Source organism: Mustelus asterias, chromosome 24 (genome assembly GCF_964213995.1).
Source record: "Mustelus asterias chromosome 24, sMusAst1.hap1.1, whole genome shotgun sequence".
Taxonomy (NCBI): domain Eukaryota; kingdom Metazoa; phylum Chordata; class Chondrichthyes; order Carcharhiniformes; family Triakidae; genus Mustelus; species Mustelus asterias.
Window position 1 is genome coordinate 9,436,458 of NC_135824.1, and position 22,802 is coordinate 9,459,259.

At 44.6% G+C, this 22,802-nt stretch overlaps 1 protein-coding gene across 6 annotated transcripts in view; it reads right to left on the reverse strand.

Moving 5' to 3' along the window:
* LOC144511194 (A-kinase anchor protein 13-like) overlaps positions 1-22,802 on the reverse strand; it is a 441,197-nt gene that overhangs the window by 334,242 nt on the left and 84,153 nt on the right. For all 6 annotated transcript variants that reach the window (XM_078241273.1, XM_078241272.1, XM_078241271.1 and 3 more), the window contains exon 3: positions 1,744-1,787. In XM_078241273.1, coding sequence (XP_078097399.1) covers positions 1,744-1,776 — 33 coding nt within the window. In that variant the 5' untranslated portion in view covers positions 1,777-1,787. The remainder of the gene's footprint in view (positions 1-1,743; positions 1,788-22,802) is intronic.

Below are 22,802 nucleotides of genomic sequence, written 5' to 3' on the forward strand. Positions count from 1 at the left end.
CCGTGTTGATGATCCGGCACGTCTTGCAGAGGTTGCTGTGGCAGGGTTGTGTGATGTCGTGGTCACTGTTCTCCTGAAAGCTGGGTAGTTTGCTGCGGACAATGGTCTGTTGGAGGTTGTGCGGTTGTTTGAAGGCAAGATGTGGGGATGGCCTTGACAAGATGTTAGTCTTCATTTCATCTTGCCAAGGCCATCCCCACACCCCCACTTCTTGCCTTCAAACAACTGCACAACCTCAAACAGACCATTGTCTGCAGCAAACTACCCAGCCTTCAGGAGAACAGTGACCACGACATCACACAACCTTGCCACAGCAACCTCTGCAAGACGTGCCGGATCATCGACACAGATGCCATCATCTCACGTGAGAACACCATCCACCAGGTACATGGTACATACTCTTGCGATTCGGCCAACGTTGTCTACCTGATACGCTGCAGGAAAGGATGTCCCGAGGCATGGTACATTGGGGAGACCATGCAGACGCTACGACAACGAATGAATGAACACCGCTCAACAATCACATGGAGTGTTCCTTTCCAGTCGGGGAACACTTCAGCAGTCACGGGCATTCAGCCTCTGATCTTCGGGTAAGCGTTCTCCAAGGCAGCCTTCACGACACACCACAATGCAGAATCGCTGAGCAGAAACTGATAGCCAAATTCCGCACACATGAGGACGGCCTCAACCGGGATCTTGGGTTCATGTCACACTATCTGTAATCCCCACGACTTGCCTGGGCTTGCAAAATCTCGCTAACTGTCCTAGCTGGAGACAATACACATCTCTTTAACCTGTGCTTAATACTCTCTCCACTCACATTGTCTGTACCTTTAAGACTTGATTACCTGTAAAGACTCGCATTCCAACCATTAATTGAGTTTGTGTCTTTATATGCCCTGTTTGTGAACATGACTCCCACTCACCTGATGAAGGAGCAATGCTCCGAGAGCTTGTGCTGCCAAATAAACCTGTTGGACTTTAACCTGGTGTTGTGAGACTTCTTACTGTGCTCCTCCCCTGAACACAGAAGAGTGCCCACTGTGACACCAGAATGGCAACTCCTCACTTTTAGGTTTCTAGTGATCTTTGTCAGTAAGAATGCTAATTCTATATTAAAATCAGAGTTTTTAAAAAACGTTTATTTATTAGTGTCACAAGTAGGCTTACATTCACACTGCAATGAAGTTACTGTGAAAATCCCCCTAGTCGCCACACTCCGGCGCCTGTTCGGGTACACTGAGGGAGAAGTTAGCATGGCCAATGCACCTAATCAGCACGTCTTCCAGACTGTGGGAGGAAACTGGAGCACCCGGAGGAAACCCACGCAGACACGGGGAGAACGTGCAGACTCCGCACAGAGTGGCCCAAGCCGGGTCCCCGGCGCTGTGAGGCTGCAGTAATAACCACTAGGCCACCCCACAAGCTGTGCGCTCTGGATTTGAACCCACTTTATACTGAAGACCCTTACAGTGAACACAGAGACCTTCACTTCTTTACCCTGGACCAGAATTCAAAACTTAATCCATGGAAAAACAGTGTCCAAACCCATTGCAACTCCCAATTTTGTAGAGTATCTTCTTTGCACGCTAGTTATCCCTCCAGCCCCAGTGTAAACCAGTATAGAAGAAAAGTTGAATTACAGTCTGGCTGATTCTGAGCGATTGAACTTATCAATAGCTTCATAACTCTGAAGATCAGTTTAAGCACATTTTCTTTAAAAATAGGATTGTCATTACTTACATACAATGGAGCGTGATTTGGTGTAAGTTTCATGACACAGGATACTGTAAGTAAGAAGAGAAAGAAAATAAATGCATGGAAAGTTATTTGTTAAGCCATAAAGTTATTTAGTAACATATTCAGCCATAGACCACCACTTCAAACAGGAGTTAGAATTTAATCTTACTTTTGTTACATTGAAAGCACAATTATTTTACCATGTTACTTGTATCAAGTATTCTTCACTGACTCTCAATAGAACAACCATACAGAAAATCTCCATATCACTGATATCCTTTAAAATCAAAGGCAGTTAATGTTGTTTGGTAACTAAATACTGGGGACCTGAAGCGTACAAACCAGTAGCTACCAAGTACAAACCCAGCTTTATACAGAGTTAATTGATCTCAGCCTGGCTGTGCCAAAATTGGCCAAAGTGATCATTGAACGAGGATGTCGGAAGGTACGCGCAAATGTCCAAGCACAACCTTTGCATTCCCCCCCAAACCAGCCTATAGCATTCCTTCATTGTAAAAGTGCATCATATGGAGGGGAAAAATGAAATGAAAGGAATTACAGAGTGGATAGCGAGCCAAGGGAGAGTTAGGGAGGAGCGAGTGAAAGCTTGCTCAGTAAGTTGGGTTCTGCGAAGGGTGTAAGAGCTGATTGAAGGGATTTGAGGAGCCAAATCATAATCGTGTCAAGGACACATGTCTACACGCTTGTTGTTGCCTTCTGTCGCGACCCGGGGTTGCAGGGGGCAGCCTGCTGTGCCCTATCAAATAACAAGCTGACACACACTGGGCAAACTGCCCAAGGAGGCAGCCAGAGCTTATGAAACCCCAATCTGAGTTAAGATCTTTCAGGAGAGAACAGATATAGTATAGTTTGATAGCATAGAACTTGAGTATTGATGAAAAATACATTAGTTGAAGCTTTTTTGTCTTGCACTCATCAGGACAATCGCAAGAATGCCAATGTCAGGGGAAGCAACAACTTAATACAGGATGAGAAGATTGCGGATTGATTGGCAAGAAGCATTGGACTCAGATTGGTAGAAGCATTGCCATGGAGAATGCACGAGTTATTAGTGACTGGCAGTTAACTGTCAAGCATTGTTTGAAATTTAAACTAGGTAGCTTGACTCTGATTGTTCAACCTGCACGAAACCTGTGGAATGAACGAGCAAATAGTTACCACTTACTTTGTTTAGCTGTTCTTTCTGTCTGCAAAGTGCAGGGCCCTGTGTATTAATATATGTAGCTTCCAGTATACGCAAATGTAAGCCCGACTGAATCTTAACTTGTCAGTGTAATTTTTAGCACATTGAGGGTTATTTAGCAAAGGCTGTCCAATCGCAGAATCACCTCTAATGTTGGAGACTGACACTGGAATGTCCCCCCCCCACCCCACTGCCGAAATCGTAATGGGCGGAGGGCAGACCACGCAAAGGTCCACTGACCTCGGGCAAGATTTTCCGGTTTTGGGGCCAGCGTGGCCGGAAAATCCTGTGTCTTGCATTTTTCAAAGAACAGGAAACTGAGCAGAGCGGAGCAGAATATCGAATCCATAAAGTCATATTAACCATGAGCATTTTCTCCTTTTCCCTCATCCCAATTTACATTGGCCCATTTCCTCCTGCCATTCTCAGTCTGCCAATAAAAGATGAACATACACAGAGCCTCCTTCTGCAAAACATTGTTTCCTTGACCAACGGCAGCTGAATGAAATATGTACAGTCAGGGTTTCTTTATGAGCCACTGTCTCATTTCCTTCCCTGGACGGAATGGTTAGCTAATGATAGAATTGAAGTAACAAACAGCCCTTTGACTAATATGAGGGGCTGTCCCTCTCATGCAGAAGCACATATCAATGTCAATTACAGTACCGTGCATTAGCTTGCATTAAGCTTCTGATATGAGCATATCTTCAAGGCAAGTAACAAGAGGAGGACAAGAAAACACATCGAAATTGGGGGAAAGTAAATTCAAAAGTGATCTTTAAATAATGCTTCAAAAGGTGATTAATGATTGCAATAAGTTACCAGGCAAGCAAATAGAATCAAAAATACTTAGAGAAGTTGAATATTTGATTGCATGGTCAAGCAGGTTGGGATACTAAAGGAATAGATTCCAAATGTTTTTGAGGAAGTGACAAAAGCGGTTGATGAAGGAAGGGCCGTGGATGTCGTCTACATGGATTTCAGTAAGGCATTTGACAAAGTCCCACATGGCAGATTGGTTAAGAAGGTTAAGGCTCATGGGATACAAGGAGAAGTAGCTAGATGGGTGGAGAACTGGCTTGGCCATAGGAGACAGAGGGTAGTGGTCGAAGGGTCTTTTTCCGGCTGGAGGTCTGTGACCAGTGGTGTTCCGCAGGGCTCTGTACTGGGACCTCTGCTATTTGTGATATATATATAAATGATTTGGAAGAAGGTGTAACTGGTGTAATCAGCAAGTTTGAGGATGACACGAAGATGGCTGGACTTGCAGATAGCGAAGAGCATTGTCGGGCAATACAGCAGGATATAGATAGGCTGGAAAATTGGGCAGAGAGGTGGCAGATGGAGTTTAATCCGGATAAATGCGAAGTGATGCATTTTGGAAGAAATAATGTAGGGAGGAGTTATACAATAAATGGCAGAGTCATCAGGAGTATAAAAACACAGAGGGACCTAGGTGTGCAAGTCCACAAATCCTTGAAGGTGGCAACACAGGTGGAGAAGGTGGTGAAGAAGGCATATGGTATGCTTGCCTTTATAGGACGGGGTATAGTGTATAAAAGCTGGAGTCTGATGATGCAGCTGTATAGAACGCTGGTTAGGCCACATTTGGAGTACTGCATCCAGTTCTGGTCGCCGCACTACCAGAAGGACGTGGAGGCGTTAGAGAGAGTGCAGAGAAGGTTTACCAGGATGCTGCCTGGTATGGAGGGTCTTAGCTATGAGGAGAGATTGGGTAAACTGGGGTTGTTCTCCCTGGAAAGACGGAGAATGAGGGGAGATCTAATAGAGGTGTACAAGATTATGAAGGGGATAGATAGGGTGAACGGTGGGAAGCTTTTTCCCAGATCATAAGTGACGTTCACGAGGGGTCACGGGCTCAAGGTGAGAGGGGCGAAGTATAACTCAAATATTAGAGGGATGTTTTTTACACAGAGGGTGGTGGGGGCCTGGAATGCGCTGCCAAGTAGGGTGGTGGAGGCACGCACGCTGACATCGTTTAAGACTTACCTGGATAGTCACATGAGCAGCCTGGGAATGGAGGGATACAAACGATTGGTCTAGTTGGACCAAGGAGCGGCACAGGCTTGGAGGGCCGAAGGGCCTGTTTACTGTGCTGTACTGTTCTTTGTTCTTTTGTTTTTGACTTTTGCTGAAGTTCTTATTTCAGATTGCAGAATGACTTTGCTTTTTTTTGTTTTAAATAAAACAGTGCAGGAGTTCTCTCTCACAACCAGTGCCCAGGGCCAGAAAGTGTATTGTCAAACTATGTCAATTAGATATCTCCTTCCGTTTCAAAGTTTACCGTAAATACAAAGGGGCTGACAGTTATTTTCCAATAAAACAATGGATCCAATTGTAAAACGGGTGCAGGAGCAGAGGGACAAGCCGTGGAAGGTGGCAGAGGAAGGTTGAACAAGCAGTTCATAAAGTAGACAGGAACCTGGGCTTTATGAACAGGGGCAAGCAGTGGAAAAGCAAGGGCATAATGATGCCAAGTAAACGCAAAGTAGCACAGATGTCGGAAATCTGAAACAGAAAATGCAGCCTGGCAGCAGCTGTGGAGAGAGGAACAGAGTTAACACTTTGAGCCTCATCATCACATCTGGAAATGCTAAACACCATTACTTCATAGACTTTGGATTAAATTGTCTGCCAGAACCAATGTCAATGTTACATTGGCACAGACTACAGCAATTACTGTTGCACAACAACTCTGATAGGAATAAGGTTAGTTAATTTCAACCCTTCAAGGAAATAACCAGCCCATTAAAATATCAGATGCGATTTCATACAAGGAGATGGCATTGCTTAAACATTCTCTCGTAAAATGTTCTCCAGTAAAAGAGGCGGCACGGTGGCACAGTGGCTAGCACTGCTGCCTCACACCTCCAGGGACTCAGGTGCAATTCCCGGCTTGAGTCACTGTCTGTGTGGAGTTTGCATGTTCTCCCAGTGTCTGCGTGGGTTTCCTCTGGGTGCTCCAGTTTCCTCCCACTGTCCAAAGATGTGCGGGTTAGGTGGATTGGCCATGCTAAATTACCCCTTAATGTCAGGGGAATTGGCTAGGGTAAATGCATGGGGTTATGGGGACAGGGCCCGGGTGGGATTGCGGTCAGTGCAGACTCAATGGGCCGAATGACCTCCTTCTGCACTGTATGATTCTATGATATTCTATGATACTGTATGAAAATCTCAGTACAAATGTAAAGACAATAGCTGCACAGACTTGGAGATGTACTCACTACCACAGAGTGGTTGAGGCAAATAGGGTAGTGGATGCCTTTAGGGCGAAGTGCACAAGAGAGTAAGGAACAGAAGGCTATACAATAAGGATGAGATTAAATAAGGTGGGAGGAGGTATGTGTGGAGCAGAAACACCAACATGGACCTGCTGGGAACAACGGGTTCTATGTTATAGTGCAGAAAAAAAACAATCACTCTCAATAACCAAAGGACAATGCTCACCATATCTTCCACACACCTGTGTATTTGCAAGTTTTCCTGTGCAGGGTGCTGTCCCAGGGTCACCCTTTCCTATCTCACACAAAATAATGCTATCGTGGAAGTAAAAAGGTACAGGCAGTCCTCTGACTTGATGCACAATTGGTTCCTGAAAACCACATGTTGAGTCGAAACTTGGTAAGTCGGAACCAATTTGTTTCCATAAGAACAATGTCACAAATGGGGTTTGGTTCTAAACTGAGATCAGATACCCTACTTTCACCAAAATGGCCCAGATTTTGTACTCCACCAATTTTTTTAAAAACAATAAAATTATTATAAAATATAAATTTTAAGAAAAGGTTTGGAAACAGTAAAAGCTAGGAAGAAAAACAGAAAATGCTGGAAAATCTCAGCAGGTCACCACTTCCCCAGAATCGGGGCAGGCAAGGCTCGCAGAACGGAATTCTCCATTGGCCTCGGGCAGGATTTTACTAGCCTCGCCCAAGCGAGGTCGTAAAATCCTGGCCCATTTGTGGAGAGAGAATAGAGCCAACGTTTCGAGTCTGGATGATCCTTTGTCAGAGCTGACTCTTTGTCAGAGCATGCTAGAATGAGATTTGATAGAGATGTTGAAAATCATGAGGGGGCTGGAAAAGAGCAGAGTCATAGAGGTTTACAGCATGGAAACAGGCCCTTCGGCCCAACTTGTCCATGCAGCCCCTTTTTTTTAAACCCGTAAGCTAGTCCCAAATCCCTCTATACCCATGTAACTGTCTAAAAGGTTTTTAAAAGGCAAAATTGTACCCACCTCTACTACTATCTCTAGCAGATTATTCCAGACACTCACCACTCTGTGAAAAAATGCCCCTCTGGACCCTTTTGTATTTCTGCCCTCTCACCTTAAACCAGGCCCTCTAGTTTTAGACTCCCCTACCTTTGGGAAAAGATGTTGACTATCTAGAGGAGGGGAGATAGGGAGAAACTGTTCCTGCTCATAAAAGGATCAAGAACGTGAGGGAACAAATTTAAAGTGATTTGTAAAACAAGCAAATGTGATGCGAGAACAAACGTTTTCACACAACGAGTGGTTCGGGTCTGGAATGCACCGCCTGGAAGTGTGGTGGAGGCAGGTTCAAATCGAGGCATTCAATGATTACTTTAATTGAAACCATGCGCAGGGCTACGGGGAAAAGGCAGGTTGATGGCACTAAGTCATGATGCTTGTTTGGAGAGCCAGTGAAAACATGATGGGCCAAATGGCCTCCTTCTGCACCATAACAATTCTGCGATTCTGTGAACAGAGAGATTTACCAAGTAAGAATTAGTGGGAAGCACTAATGAGTGTCGAGTCAGTGAGATGGGTGGTGCAGAACGCTGATACACACTTCAAAATGTTTGAACTTGTTCGCTGGCATGGCATTGTAAATACAAAAACAAATGTCAATTTATAAATGTCTTAAGCGCCGTGCACAACAACTAGAATGTTGTAAAGTCGAGGACCGCCTATACCCACATTGTGGATATTTTAAAAAAATAATTGAAATAGCATCTTATTAACTGAGCAAATATAGGAAGATACTGAAATTTGACCAGAGAAGCTGACTACTTCAAAATCCTTTGATCTCTTTCTTGGTCTGAGGGGCGCAGCGCTCCCCCCAATATGTAAACCGACTCAAGCATAGCGAGCAAGCAAAGCCTCGGAACAGCATAAGGATCTGCCAAACCAATAAGCAGCACAGTTTAACCACAATTCCAAAAGGAGGGCATTGGAAACCCCTCAATCTGTGGTCTCTTCTGGCCTCCATAAACTGATGACTCTCACTCTGCAACAAGGATTGCAGCTCCATGGTCAACGCTCAACCTTCAGCTACCAATAGTCCCAAAAGGACCAGCAAGCCAAAACAAACAGAGGATGGGAAAGATGACAACCCCTCGCTGAAAATCTCACAAGGAAGGCTGTAAATCCAATCAGCTGCAAACAGGCTGGGAATGTTGCGTCCTAACAATCAGTTACAAAGCTCAATATAGAAGGAAATCTTACATTTATATAGCACCTTTCACAACCTTAACTTGTCCCAAAGTGCTTTATAGTCAATGAAGTACTTTTGATGTATAGTCACTGTTGTAATATAGAAAACATATCTACTTTCTTATCAACGGGAAAATTGTATTTAAGAGCAAAAGCAGCATTTTCTGTTTCAGATTCCAACACGCGCAGTATTTTGCATTTATTTTTGCTTTTGACCTTTTCACAGTAACTTCACTGCAGTGTTAATGTAAACCTGTTTGTGACACTAATAAATTTTAAAAAACGGTATGCTTTGTCTGTATAGCGTGCAAGAAACAATATTTTTCATTGTATACTAATGCATGCGATAATAATAAATCAAATCAAAACCTTCCAACAGAAACAATGAAGGAACAGAATCCATAATGGTGATTAAAAGCAAAGTAGATCAATATTTGCAAAACAAAGAGATTGAAAAGGTATGAGAAGGACAGGGTAATTAAACTATATGAATAACTCTTTCACAAAGCTAGTACAAATTAAATGGACCTAATGACCGCCTTCTGTTCTACAGTATTCTATAATTCGATGAACTGTACAGCACATTATTGTGCTAGTCATATTGTGGGATGATTTTTTTTTCCAATGGTGAAATGAATAAAATACAAGTCAAACTTGCATATTTGCAGCATGGAAAATCAACTTGGATCTCTGAAGCTACAGAATTCTGGAGCTAATCTGAAATACTCTGATCACTTCAGTTGCTATGCACCAACAAAAAAGGACACCATTTGCAACAATAGCCACTGCCCCTCCCACACCCACCCCACTGAGAATTCATCAGTATTTAAGGCAGAGTCTTCCCTTCACACAGATGTAAGAAGATCATTGAAAGCAGGTGAAGCAAGCAGGGTCCGCCCCAAGTAAGCTAGCACCACTGTATTGAAGCACCCTTACAGACTGTCAGGATCACAAAGGTATTTATCAACAAGGAAAAGCTGCGCAGAAGCCAGCAGCCCCCCCCCCCCCCACCCTCAGGCTGCCCCAATCCCTGCCTGTCTTCTACATGCCTTCTAGATATCTTCTGCCTAAGAGAGGACTCCACCCCCTGGGGTGATTACCCACTCTCAGCCCCAAATGGTCCCTCGAGACAGGTGACCCTCTTCTGCTGTGTTCCCCATAAAGGGACAACCACCACATTCACCAGCTTAGTGACAGCATCAAAGCCACTTGCACCACTTATGATGATACTGGCTTCTTCTCCATCATGAAGAATATGAGCAGATTTGTCAGAGACTAATGACCTGGAATGGGTATTAATTCTAAATCTAACCAGATTTATGTTGCAGCAGCAATGTGCATTCCTTACATCATTCCTCTTTTGAGCTATTGGCAGGGCGCTCAATTTCCATTTACTGAACAAGCACAAAGCATGTCCAGATCAATAAACAATAACCCTAAGGCCTTTCTATTATCCCTATTACCGTCACCATCACTCTATTCAAGATGTGGCTTATATTAAATAATAGGCTGTGACAGTTCCTTAACTAAGCATACACACACACACAATCATGAAGTTCTTTTTTGCCACTCTTCCCCCCTCCCCCCGTTCTCCTATACTGGCTAAAATGGCATCACTTCACAATCATGCCCAAGTGACTGTTCTTCCCAGACACCGTATTTTTGTAGGTCATCAGATAATGGAATAACGGGATGATGGCAGCCAAGTCCAGTTGTGTTTCCATTATCCTCAAAAAATGCATCCCAGAAGGTGCACTGGAGAGAAATCAGGATAAGAAGTCTGCGTCAATTACCCCAGGACCGAGGCCACATGCTGTACCTCTGAATAAGTTCAGCGAACTCAGAATATTGAAATTTTTTATTCATTTGTGGGACATGGGCATCGCTGGTTGTCCAGCATTTATTGCCCATCCCTAGTTGCCCTTGGAGGGCAGTTGAGAGCCAACCACATTGCTGTGGCTCTGGAGTCACATGTAGGCCAGACCACGCAAGGACGGCAGATTTGCTTCCCTAAAGGGCATTAGTGAACCAGATGGGTTTTTCCAACAAACGACAATGGTTTCATGGTCATCAGTAAATTCTTAATTCCAGATATTTTAAAATTGAATTCAAATTCCACCATCTGCCATGGTGGGATTCGAATCCGGGTCCCCAGAACATTAGCTGCGTTTCTGGATTAATAAACGATAATACCACTAGGCAATCTTCTCCCCATTTGACCCAATTCATCTGTGGTTTAAATAATGTTACACTCAGCATCGCAACCCAGATGGTAATGTGTATTTAGATGGTGGCTGGATTGCAGTTTGAATTTGGAAACAAGTTAAAACAATGATCAATGGAGAAGGACATGGAATTTTTTTAAATTCATTTACGGGATATAGGTGTCACTGGCTAGGAGGGAGCTCCTGGATTTTGACCCAGTGACAGTTAGGGGACTGTGATATATTTCCAAGATGTGGAGATGCCGGCGTTGGACTGGGTTAAACACAGTAAGAAGTTTAACAACACCAGGTTAAAGTCCAACAGGTTTAAACCTGTTGGACTTTAACCTGGTGTTGTTAAACTTCTTAATATATTTCCAAGTCAGGATGGTGAGGGAAACTTCCAGGTAGTGGTGTTTCCAGGTACCTATTGCCCTTGTCCCTTTAGATGGTGGTGGTCATGGATTTGGAACTTGCTGCTGAAGGAGCCGTGGTGAGTTCCTGCAGTGCATCTTGTAGGATGGTACACACTGCTGCCACTGTGCGTCGGTGGCGGAGGCAATGAATGTGGAAGGGGTGCCAATCAAGTGGACTGCTTTGCCCTGGATGTTGTCAAGCTTCTTGCATGTTGTTGAGTTGCACATCCAGGCAAGTGGATGACTTGTGCCTTGTAGATTCTGAACAGACTTTGGGGAGTGGGGGGGGGGGGGGTGAGTTACTCTCTGCATTATTCAGAGCCTCTGACCTGCTCTGGTAGCCAGTTCAGTTTCTGGTCAATGGTAACCCCATTGGATAGTGGGGAATTCAGCGATGGTAATGCCATTGAATATCAAGTGGCAATGGCTAGAGTCTCTTGCTGGAGATGGTCATATCTGGCACTTCTGTGGCAGGAATGTTACTTACCACTTGTCATCCCAAGCCTGGATACTGTCATGTCCTGCTGCATTGGGATATGGGCTGCTTCTGTATCCAAGGAGTCGTGAATGGTGCTGAACATTGTGCAGTTAACTGCACACATCTCCACTTCTGACATTATGATGGAGGGTAGTTCATTGATGAAGCAGCTGAAAAGATTCTTGGGCTAGAACACCACCATGCGCATTTCCTGCAGTGATGTCCTGGAACGGAGATGACTGACCTCCAGTGACCACAACCATTATCCTTTGTGCCAGGTAGGACTCCAACCAGCACAGGATTTTCTCCCGATTCCCATTGACCACAGTTTTGCGAGGGCTCCTTGATGCCACACTCGGTCAAATTCTGCCTTGATATCAAGTGCAGTCACTCTCATCTCTGGAATTCAGCTCTTTGTCCATGTTTGAACCAAAGCTGTGCTGAGGTCAGTGAACAGGTTGTTAAGCAAGTGCCACTTGATAGCAAAGTTGATTGCCCCTTCCATCCTTCAGTGATCATAGGAATCATAGAATCATAGAAACCCAACAATGCAGAAGGAGACAATTCAGCCTATTCAGATCGAGTCTGCATTGACAACAATCCCACTCCAGGATGTAGCCCTACAACCCCACACATTTACTCCACTAATCCCTCTAACCTACACATCCTGGGACACTAAGGGGCAATTGAGCATGACCAATCCACCTATCCCGTACATCTTTGGACTGTGAGAGGAAACCCACGCAGCCACGGGGACAGGGTGCAAACGCCACACAGACAGTGACCCAAGCCGGGAATCGAACCCGGGTCCCTGGAGCTGTGAGGCAACAGTGCTAACCACTGTGCCACCATGTTGCCCCACCACTGTGCCACCATGCTGCATGATGATCGAGTGTAGGCTGATGGGGCGATAATTGGCCAGGTTGGATTTGTCTTGCTCTTTGTGGACATTCGTGGACAATTTTCCATATTGCCAAGTAGATGTCAGTGTTGTAGCTGCACTGGAACAGCTTTGCTGGTGGCACGGTCTGGAGCACAAGTTTTCAGTATTATTGCTGGAATACTGTCAGGACTCACTGCCTTTGCAATGTCGCGTGGAGTGAATCGAATTGGCTGAAGACTGGTATCCGAGATACTGGGGTCCTCTCTGGAGGAGCTGCAACTGGATCATGCATTCGACGCTTGGGGCTGAAGATTATTGCAAAGGCTTCAGGCTCTGATATGTTGGGCTCCCCATCATCAAGGATGGGCTTCTGCACCATTGAGGAGTGAAGGGCGAATGGGACAGTGCAAGTTAAGATACGGACAGCAGAGTTCTGGATGAGCTTACATCTATGAAGGTTGGAAGATACAGTCCAACCAGCAAATCATTGCAACAGCCACGTCCAGAGCTAATGAAGGCATGGACGAAGGTTTCAGCAGTAGATGAACTGAGATGGGGGCAGAGACAGATTATGCAAGTGTATGGAAGGTCACCTCAAGGTCAAATACAACATGCAGACCGAGTGAAGCAGCCTCAGTCAATGGGCGTGGAGAAGTCTCATCTTGATCACCAGTTATACATTCGTACTTATTTGTACTTCATGCACAATATCTAGGAGTGTGATTGTCTCTCACGCTGTGTGGTTACTACAGTCATGAATGCTGAACATGAACAGGACACATCACCTTAAATTTTCTGAGATGTGGCATCAAGGCTTAACGATGTGCAGTCACAAGCGGGACCAGGACTTTGCAAGTTGCACCAGTTTGTGGTGAGCAGCATTCAGAGACCAGAAACAAGTATCAATCTCCAGATTAGTTTAGCTTTGAAAGTATGACTTATGATGAACTGTAGGGTTGCAGGCTTAAGAACCCAAACTCTGAAACCACAAATGCTGTCTAAGCGAGTCCTGCTTAGAGAGTGAAACTGGGCTTTGGATCATTTACTAACTTTGAATTTTCAAAGAATTATTCATCACCTTCCCACCCCAGTGAAGTCACTCCATCTGAAACAAAGAAGGACAAAGACACGATAGCGATAGGCACGGCACGATAGCGCAGTGGTTAGCACTGCTGCTTCACAGCTCCAGGGTCCCGGGTTCGATTCCCGGCTCGGGTCACTGTCTGTGTGGAGTTTGCACATTCTCCTCGTGTCTGCGTGGGTTTCCTCCGGGTGCTCCGGTTTCCTCCCACAGTCCAAAGATGTGCGGGTTAGGTTGATTGGCCAGGTTAAAAATTGCCCCTTAGAATCCTGAGATGCGTAGGTTAGAGGGATTAGCGGGTAAATATGTGGGGGTAGGGCCTGGGTGGGATTGTGGTCGGTGCAGACTCAATGGGCCGAATGGCCTCCTTCTGCACTGTAGGGTTTCTATGATTCTAAGACAAAGAGTGTGATATTCCAGTGTTCTAATTGTTGGTGCTGAGCTGAAGTCTCTTATTTATGTAGAAGGGGGTCCCATTTAAAATGACACTTGCCACAGAAAGGTTTTAAACATAGTGGTGTCCAGCTGAATGGACAACAACTGGATTTCACTGGCTGATGGGCACTTGGCAACGCCAGTGACCTGACAACTGCTGTTCTAACAGGACCCGAGCTGTGACGCAGGTTGACCCGAACTCTCTCGGGTCTTTTCCTGATAGAAATTTATTTCATAGGGCCCTTCGGTATTGAATAGTTGACCCATCCCACCCCAGCATTGCACAAGTCTATTCTTCCCAAAAATAACAAGTTTGGTCTCTCTCACAAGCCAACTGGGAAATCAACGCTTCACTGAGCAACATTCGCATTCAAAACCCATCCAATAGTATTGGACATCTGATCCCAAAAATAAAAGGAGAGCCATTCATTGCTCAACTCTACTATTGCTGGTTTGGTTGCCATAGAGAAGATTAAAGCTGCCAGTTGTTGGGAGTGGAGGGCCTGGGAGTGAGTTTCTGCTTACATGAAACGAAGGTTTGTGGTCCCATTTTCCTGGATTAGGTTTCACGGGAGTCAGTTTCCAGACTCCCAGCCATCCTGAAACCAAACTAAAAATTGGTCCCCACTATAAAAATAGATATGTGCTGCATTTGTTGCTTAATGCATGCCCCAAATAGCCTTGCACAGACATGAAAATATAAGTGCGTCCCTATGATATCCGCTCTTACATTTTGCTGACTAAGAATTTCATTAAACAGGGTAGCTTATTTAAAACAGTCGCACATTTGCAACTTGAAGAAACATAAAAGCCTGGTTTGAGAATCTTGAAAAGATTACTCGAAGCCCATTAAAGTGAGCGAAGAATGGCATTTTTAAACTGAGCTTATTTTATCTTGGGTAAAATGAACAACATATACAGTGAACACCATAAGCAAAGCAACAGCTGAAGTGCACGCAGAAGTATGAGATAGTTATCTCCCAATCTGTACCAATCCGACACTTCACACAATTCTTACCTCAAACTTCCACCGCGAAACAGAAGTTTACAGCAGCAGAAACAGCTGTGCATTCCAATTATTCTCCCATCTTTCTACTGAAATGCAAAAAGAGGAGGAGACGGTGGCACAGTGGTTAGCACTGCTGCCTCACAGCGCCAGGGACCCGGGTTCGATTCCCGGCTAAGGTCACTGTTTGCGCAAAGCCTGCACATTATCCCAGTGTCTGCATGGATTTCCTCCGGGTGCTCCGGTTTCCCCCCTCAGTCCGAAAGACGTGCTGGTTAGGTGCTTTGGCCACACTAAATTCTCCCTCGGTGTACCCGAACAGGAGCCGGAGTGTGGCGACTAGGGGATTTTCACAGTGACGTCATTGCAGTGTTAATGTAAGCTTACTTGTGACACTAATAAATAAAATAAACTTTCCTCACCAAGTCTACAGCAAAAGAAAGGAACATTCTGTTTAATTATTGTTGACAAAAAAAACCCAAGGCAAAGTGGGTGCAAATCATGACCATTTTTTTGGGGGATGGATCATGCAAAAGATTTTCTCCTCCTGCCTAATACCCCAACCTGTCTCCATAACCCCACCACCCCTCCCACAAAATGTCTTCCTCCTTAACTCATCGTCCATGCCCAAGGAAAAGGAAGGTCAACTTTGTTCGGCGTTTCAGACCAAACAGCTGCAATGAAATTTATGGCACATTCTTTCCAATGGGAATGAACGGGGGAAGGATAAAGAGTCCAGGCAATTGGGATTGGCGAGGTTCTATCCACAATTGCTCTCGTTTCCAGGGCTAAATTATGTGGTCGCGAGTTACTGAAATTAAAACATTATGCAGTCCCACAGACACTTTCCTGTTTAATTTAGTCACAAATAAACTCAATGTTGCTCAAAAACAATTAATTCAGCAGTTTAGACAGAAAATAAAAAGAACGCGTGCTGGAAAAACTCAGTGGGTCTGGCAGCATCAGTGGAGAGAGAAATAGAATCCTCACAGTGCAGAAGGAGGTCTCTCGGCATCGAGTCTGCGCCGACTCTCCAACCATCTTAACCAGGCTGTGTCTCTCTTTCTCCCCCCCCCCCCAAACACACATTTACCCCATTAATTCCCCTACACATTTTGGGACACCAAGGGGCAATTTAGCATAGCCAATCCACCTAACCCGCACATCTTTGGACACCTTTGGAGTTTTTCCAGCACTTTCTGTTTTTATTTTAAATCTCCAGCATCCGCAGTATTTTGCTTTTACTTCAGTTCGGACGGGGCAATGTTCTAGGTTTGCCTGAACTATAATTGGCAGATTGGGAAGGTCAATTTTCGTAACCCCCTCAAAAGAAAAGCAAACACAAAATCAGTGCGCGCTGGCCAACACCCAAGCTTCAGATTCACTTTGCGTCTCATCTTTCCTGCACCCCTTGATTTGAAGCACTTCAGAAAATATCCTGACAAATTAACATGTTCCGAAGTCAGTCTGCCTCCTGGGTAAGTATTTTCTAATTACTCCACGGGCACACATCAATGGCCACAGATCAGGTTGACCTATGAGATCATAGTAAGCAACAAATTTCACTGACCCGATGGTTATGAACCATTTTAATTTGTTAGTTTAAACCAACTCTTACTGATGACACGGTGGTCATCATCAGAACATTCATTTGGCACAAACCTTCCCCCCAGCAGAAGGATGAAGGCAAGACTCTGAAGTTTTAATAGCCTCACCAGGCCCGTATTATACAAGACAGAGGTAGTAATTTTAAAATGCTTTCTCATCCAGGGGACATTGATGCATTGTGACTGAAGCAGCGCAAACAGACTCCACTTTGTATGGGATTATTAAAGTTAAAGTACTCCCTATTCTCCACATAAAGGAGCATTCAAAAGTGTATTGCGTGGCTGTCCTGCTCAGCAAGGCAGCTTCCAAAGTGCATTAAAGTTTGGTTCCACTATTGTAGTCTGTGAAATGATTGACTGGTGAACTGAAGGTATCCTTCTGTGTATAAGTGCAACCTGCAGAAAACAGAGACTGCATACTGGCAAATTAATTCTCAACACATCTTGGCCTCTCCCAACTAATTGGAGCACTGTCAAATTATTCACAATCCAAAGATGTGCGGGTTAGGTTGATTGGCCATGCTAAAAAAATTGCCCCTTGGTGTCCTGAGATGCATAGGTTGGAGGGATTAGTGGGTAAATATATAGGGATGTGGGGGTAGGGCCTGGGTGGGATTGTGGTCGGTGCAGGCTCGATGGGCCGAATGGCCTCTTTCTGTGCTGTAGGGTTTCTATGATTCTATGATCTTTTCCAACATTACAGTCCAATTCTCTGAAGAAATTTTATTTTAAATTTAAAGCTGAAGTGGAACACGACACCAAAAGGTGTGCATTTTCACCTTTCTTTCCTCACCACGATAGCAACATTTACAAAACCTGTTACCAATTAGCTCAGAGCCTCTGGTGGTTCCCATTGCCATGACTAACTGCAATGATTCATGGAGATGATTCACTGGGGCGGCACGGTGGCACATTGGTTAGCACTGCTGCCTCACAGCACCAGGGACCTAGGTTCGATTCCTGGCTTGGGTCACTGTCTGTGCGGAGTCTGCACACTCTCCCTGTGTCTATGTGAGTTTCTTCCGGTTTCCTCCCACAGTCTGAAAGATGTGCTGGTTAGGTGCAATGGCCATGCTAAATTCTCCTTCAGTGTACTTGAACAGGCGTCGGAGTGAGGCGAAGGGGATTTTCACAGTAACTTCATCGCAGTGTTAATGCAAGCCTACTTGTGACATTAATCAGTAAACTTGAAACTGTACTGAAACAACCATTATCCTGACCAGTCGCTTACTAGCACTCCTTAACCAACAAAGACATCGTGGCCCTGTGAGAGCAGAGGACACTGCACCTATGTAAAACTTGAAATTGATCAGTCGCCTTTTTCATTGGTGACATGCGAATCTCTCTCTATAGCAGAAACATTCACACAGTATATTAGTATTGAATACAACTGGTAACCATTCATTTGGAGTTGCAGCTTTGAAATGAAGAAAAAAATAACTAAATGCTGATTTAACTTCTGTTGACCGCATCAATAATTTAAATATTCACCATAATAGGAAGCCATTCTTTGGTGTATTTCTCATATTCAAAATTGCAAGCAACAAGTTTTTCCACCAAGATCAAACAGCAAGTCCCTGTTTTAAGATGCCTCAAAGTTGTAGATATAAAGGGGCTGGTATGCACGCACAGTGGCAAGATTTCCCCTTCAGCACTGATTTGTGTCAGGGCTGATGTAGTGTCACGTGAGCCAATTGGTGGCATTTTGGAGGGCCTCTCCCATTCAGTGACGCTCTCCCACTCACTGCTCCCCCCAATCCTCCCCGCTCGTCACGTCCTCCCACTCAGTGCTCCTCTCACTCCCTCTCACACCCCTCTCCTGAGCGTTCATACCCAGAGAGGACTCAGATGAGGGAAGCGGCGAGCGGGAAAACTGGTCAACAGAAGGTGGCGGTGAGTGGGAGGGGGAAGTGGCAAGCAAGAGAGAGAATATGCCAGCGGGGGTGTGGGGGGAGTCAGCTAGTGTGAGCTAGGTAGAAAGAGTTAGCATAGTTCATTCATATTTTAAAACTTGAAAGTTATTTTGTTTATGAATATAGAAAGCTAAGAATGTATAGTATTTCAACTTATGGGGTATACTTCTTTTTTTGACAAGAAAAATCCTACAGAACGAAGGGCGGCACAGTTAGCACTGCTGCCTCACAGGGACTACGGCCTCACAGGGCCAGGGACCCGGGTTTGATTCTGGCCTTGGGTGACTGTCTGTGTGGAATCGACACCTCCTCCCAATGTCTGCGTGGATTTCCTCCCGCAGTCCAAAGTTGTGCAGGTCAGGTTGATTGGCCATGCTAAATTGCCACCTACTATTCCAGGATGTGTGGATTTGGGGCAGTAAACACATAGGGTTACTGGATAGGGCCAGGGTAGGATGCTCTGCCAGAGAGTTGGTGAAGACGTGATGGGCCGAATGGTCTCCTTCTGCACTATGACAATTCCATGAACCCGACTATAGTCTTTGCATTGCTTGCAATGAGAAATCTTAAAAATTGTTTCACTCTTCAGAACTCGATGACAACATTAGGGGAGGAATTACTGTATGGATTTGTTTGGCTCATCCCAGTTCATTCATCCAGAAGTATTCCACAATAAACCCAGCATAGAATCTATATGTTCCTTAAACGATTCCCAAGTCTCTAATTCTCTACCCAAAGGCCCATTCCAAGTGTTAATCATTTCTTTAATAATTTCTCTAATCTTTCAAGTCTGTAGATGCTAGATCCTGGCAGGTTCCAACAAGTCAATTAGCGACAATCAGGAAATGTTAGAGTGGCACAGAGACACCGTGGTTAGCTCTGCTGCCTCACAGCGCCAGGGACCCGGGTTCAATTCCAGCCTTGGTGACTGTCTGTGTGGAGTTTGCCCGTCCCTAGTTGCCTGAGGGCATTTGAGAGTCAACCAAATTGCTGTGCCTCTGGAGTCACACTGTAGCCATGTTGTGGAGATGCCGGCGTTGGACTGGGGTAAGCACAGTAAGAAGTACTGTGCTTATCCCAGTCCAACGCTGGCATCTCCACATCATGGCTACCATCGACACCGCAAACTGCCGGCTCCAAGTGGAGAGGATCTCCAAGAAGATCGCGCATATTGACACAGACATCAAGTGTCTACAAAGACTTCTTACTGTCACACTGTAGGCCATACCAGGTAAGAATGACAGATTTCCTTCCCTAAAGGACATGAATTAGTGAACCAGATGGGTTTTTCTGACAATTGACAATGGTTTCATGGTCTTAATTCCAGATGTTTTTTTAAATGGAATTCAAATTCCACCATCTGCCGTGGCTAACCAGCTTTCTATTTATCTTAAGACACTGTGTTTCACATCAAAAGGAATTTAGCATTAATTGCTTTTTAATCAACTTCAAGTTTCAGGATGAATCCCATCTAGCACTCTGCATCTAATTAATGCACATCTCTGCTCCGTGAATCAACACATTACACCGTAGATGGATTATTTATGGAATTCCACCAACCAGGGGTCAAAAAGGCTGAAGTAATTTTTTTCATACAATAGTGTTGAGGGAGCAAGAAACACATGTTCAGGGAATTACAGGTCAGAATTTGAACTTCCAGCCCTTGTAAGTATCTATATTACTGTGATCCTATGGCAACCCCTGACAAACAAAGAATGCTCTTAACAAAACTGTCCTCACAATCACCATGTGAAAGCTGCCTTTCCTGGCGATAGGAGAAACATATCTCTGAAAGCAGCGTTATGCCAAGGAAACACATGGTTAGTGTATAGTTTAGGCTCAGAATAGTTTCCAGTATGAGGACCAGGGGCTATGATGCATTCTTTTACTTATGAAGGATGTGACTAAAACAAGTGCACGCTTAACTTCCTGCAGTTAGGTCAGATATTTTTAGCTCCTTACCTTAGCTCTGGCACATTGACACAGCCAAGCTCAGTGCGATTTGAAGGTAGAACTGATCTCGCCACTAGGATTAGCCTTTAGCACTCATCCCTGCAGCTGGGGGAGGGGTTGGTAGAAACCAAGACAATGCAGGCTGGAGCAGCAAAGTGCTGTACAGTCATAGGGGAAATTCCCAATATTTCAAAGTCTACAACCTGACTGGGAAGGGTGCAGCATTTTTTTTTAATGATGGATAATTGATGTTCCATTGTGTTCCTTTGTTTTTGATGCACCTTGCATTAAGTTGATCTTTATCCACACCCGAGCTATGACTGTAACACTACATTCTGCACTCTCTCCTTTCCTTCTCTATGAACGATATGCTTTGTCTGTATAGCACGCAATACTTTTCATTGTATACTAATACATGTGACAATAATAAATCAAATCAAAAATCACTGGAGTTTCAGTACAAGACGCAGTTATTAGGCTGGATTGCCAATACAGGAATGTGACTTTGTCAGTGGCTTTGATGACTCAAGTTATAATTATTACTTGTATTGAAACTTCATTTTCACCTGTAAACCACTGAGGCCGAATTCTGCAACTTCCAACAGTCCTATATCCTTTCTTCATCTCTCCAACACTGGCTGCTGCGGATGCCTCCCACTCTACCTTCAGTAGAGCAAATGAAATCATCTGATCTGCATTCTCAATGATCCCACCTATAAACTCCAGTACTTCCACCCAAACATCCTTCCCTTTCCATTACATCTTCTGCCACACTCAAAGTCTTCTTTTTTTTAAAAAATCAGTCTCTTCAATCACTTCCTTGACTATTTTTAGGTCAGGTTAGGTTGATTGGTTATGCTAAATTGCCCATTAGTCTCCCAGGATGTGTAGGTGGGGGGGGGGGGGGGGGGGTGGAATCAGTGGGTAAATACATGGAGTCAGAGATCAGGTTTGGGTGGGATGCTCCCTCGGAGAATTGGTGCAGACTCGACGGGCTGAATAGCCTGCTTCTGCACTGTAGGGTCTGGGTGGGATGCTCTGTTGGAGTCGGTGCAGACTCAATGGGCTGAATGGCCTGCTTCTGCACTGTAGGGATTCTCTGCTTTTATACTCCTGTTTTATTCTGACTCCTGGCTGTTAAGGGCTTCTGGACATTTTGCTACATTATAGGCTTTTTATAAATATTTTGGTTGTACTTTAACTAGGATTCACATTCACGTTAAGCTGAAAAACTTTATTTTTTGCATTGTATTTCGCAAAATAAATGCAACCCATTCTCTTGCACTCTGCAGCTTCTGAATATTTTACGTTTACTGTTATTTTTAGGCTGAGCTTGGTCTGCCAAATTGTAGATTTTTTGCACTTACGAAATAAAACAAATAGAACTGAAATGTTTACGTAGTGAGTGTCAGACAAAAAACATCCCCTTTGCGCAGTGCAGATATTCATTGCCAAGTTCTGGACTCCAATACATGCAAGAACAATGTGGCTGGCGTCATGGGATGATGTGTGAGAAATTGTCCCATAGATTAGAGCTCTCCAAACTCAGAAACAAACTTATAATAAGGCCATAAGATATAGGAGCAGAATTAGGCCATTCAACCCATCGAGTCTGCTCCACCGTTCAATATGGCTGATATGATTCTCCTCCCCATTCTCCTCCCTTCTCCCCGTAACCCTTGATCCCCTTATTGGTCAAGAGACTAGCTTAGTGGTTTTTAAAAATGGGCGGCATGGACAAGTTGGGCCGAAGGGCCTGTTTCCATGCTGAAGCCTCTGACTCTATGTTAACCTATCTCTGTATTAAAGACACTTAATGACCCAGCCTCCACAGCCCTTTGTGGCAACCAGTTCTACAGATTCACTAGCCTCTGGCTGAAGAGATTCCACCTCATCTCAGTTTTAAAGAAGCGTCTCTTCACTCTGAGGTTGTGCCTTCGATTTCTAGTCTCTCCCACATGCGGAAACATCTTCTCCATGTCCAACACTATCTAGGCCTCTCAGCATTCTGTGTAGAATACAGAAGGCAAATCTAAAGACAACATTCAAATGCAACAGGCAGTAGCGCATGAAGACAGCAGCACAATCAGGATGCAACAGGGCAAGTTCGGCACATATATTAGGAAAAGTTACTTTGGAACAATTGCAACAATGGCTGCAATAGGTTGCCTGGACACTGAAAGAACAGCTAAGTGTGGCAGTGAAGGTGGCAGGATGCATATTCTGGAAGAATGAGATTTAAGTCTTAAGTTTATTTATTAGTGTCACAAGTCGGCTAACATTAACATCGCAATGAAGTTGCTGTGAAAATCCCCTAGTCGCCACACTCAGGCATCTGTTCTCGTACACTGAGGGAGAATATAGCATGGCCAATGCACCTAACCAGCACGTCTTTCAGACTGTGGG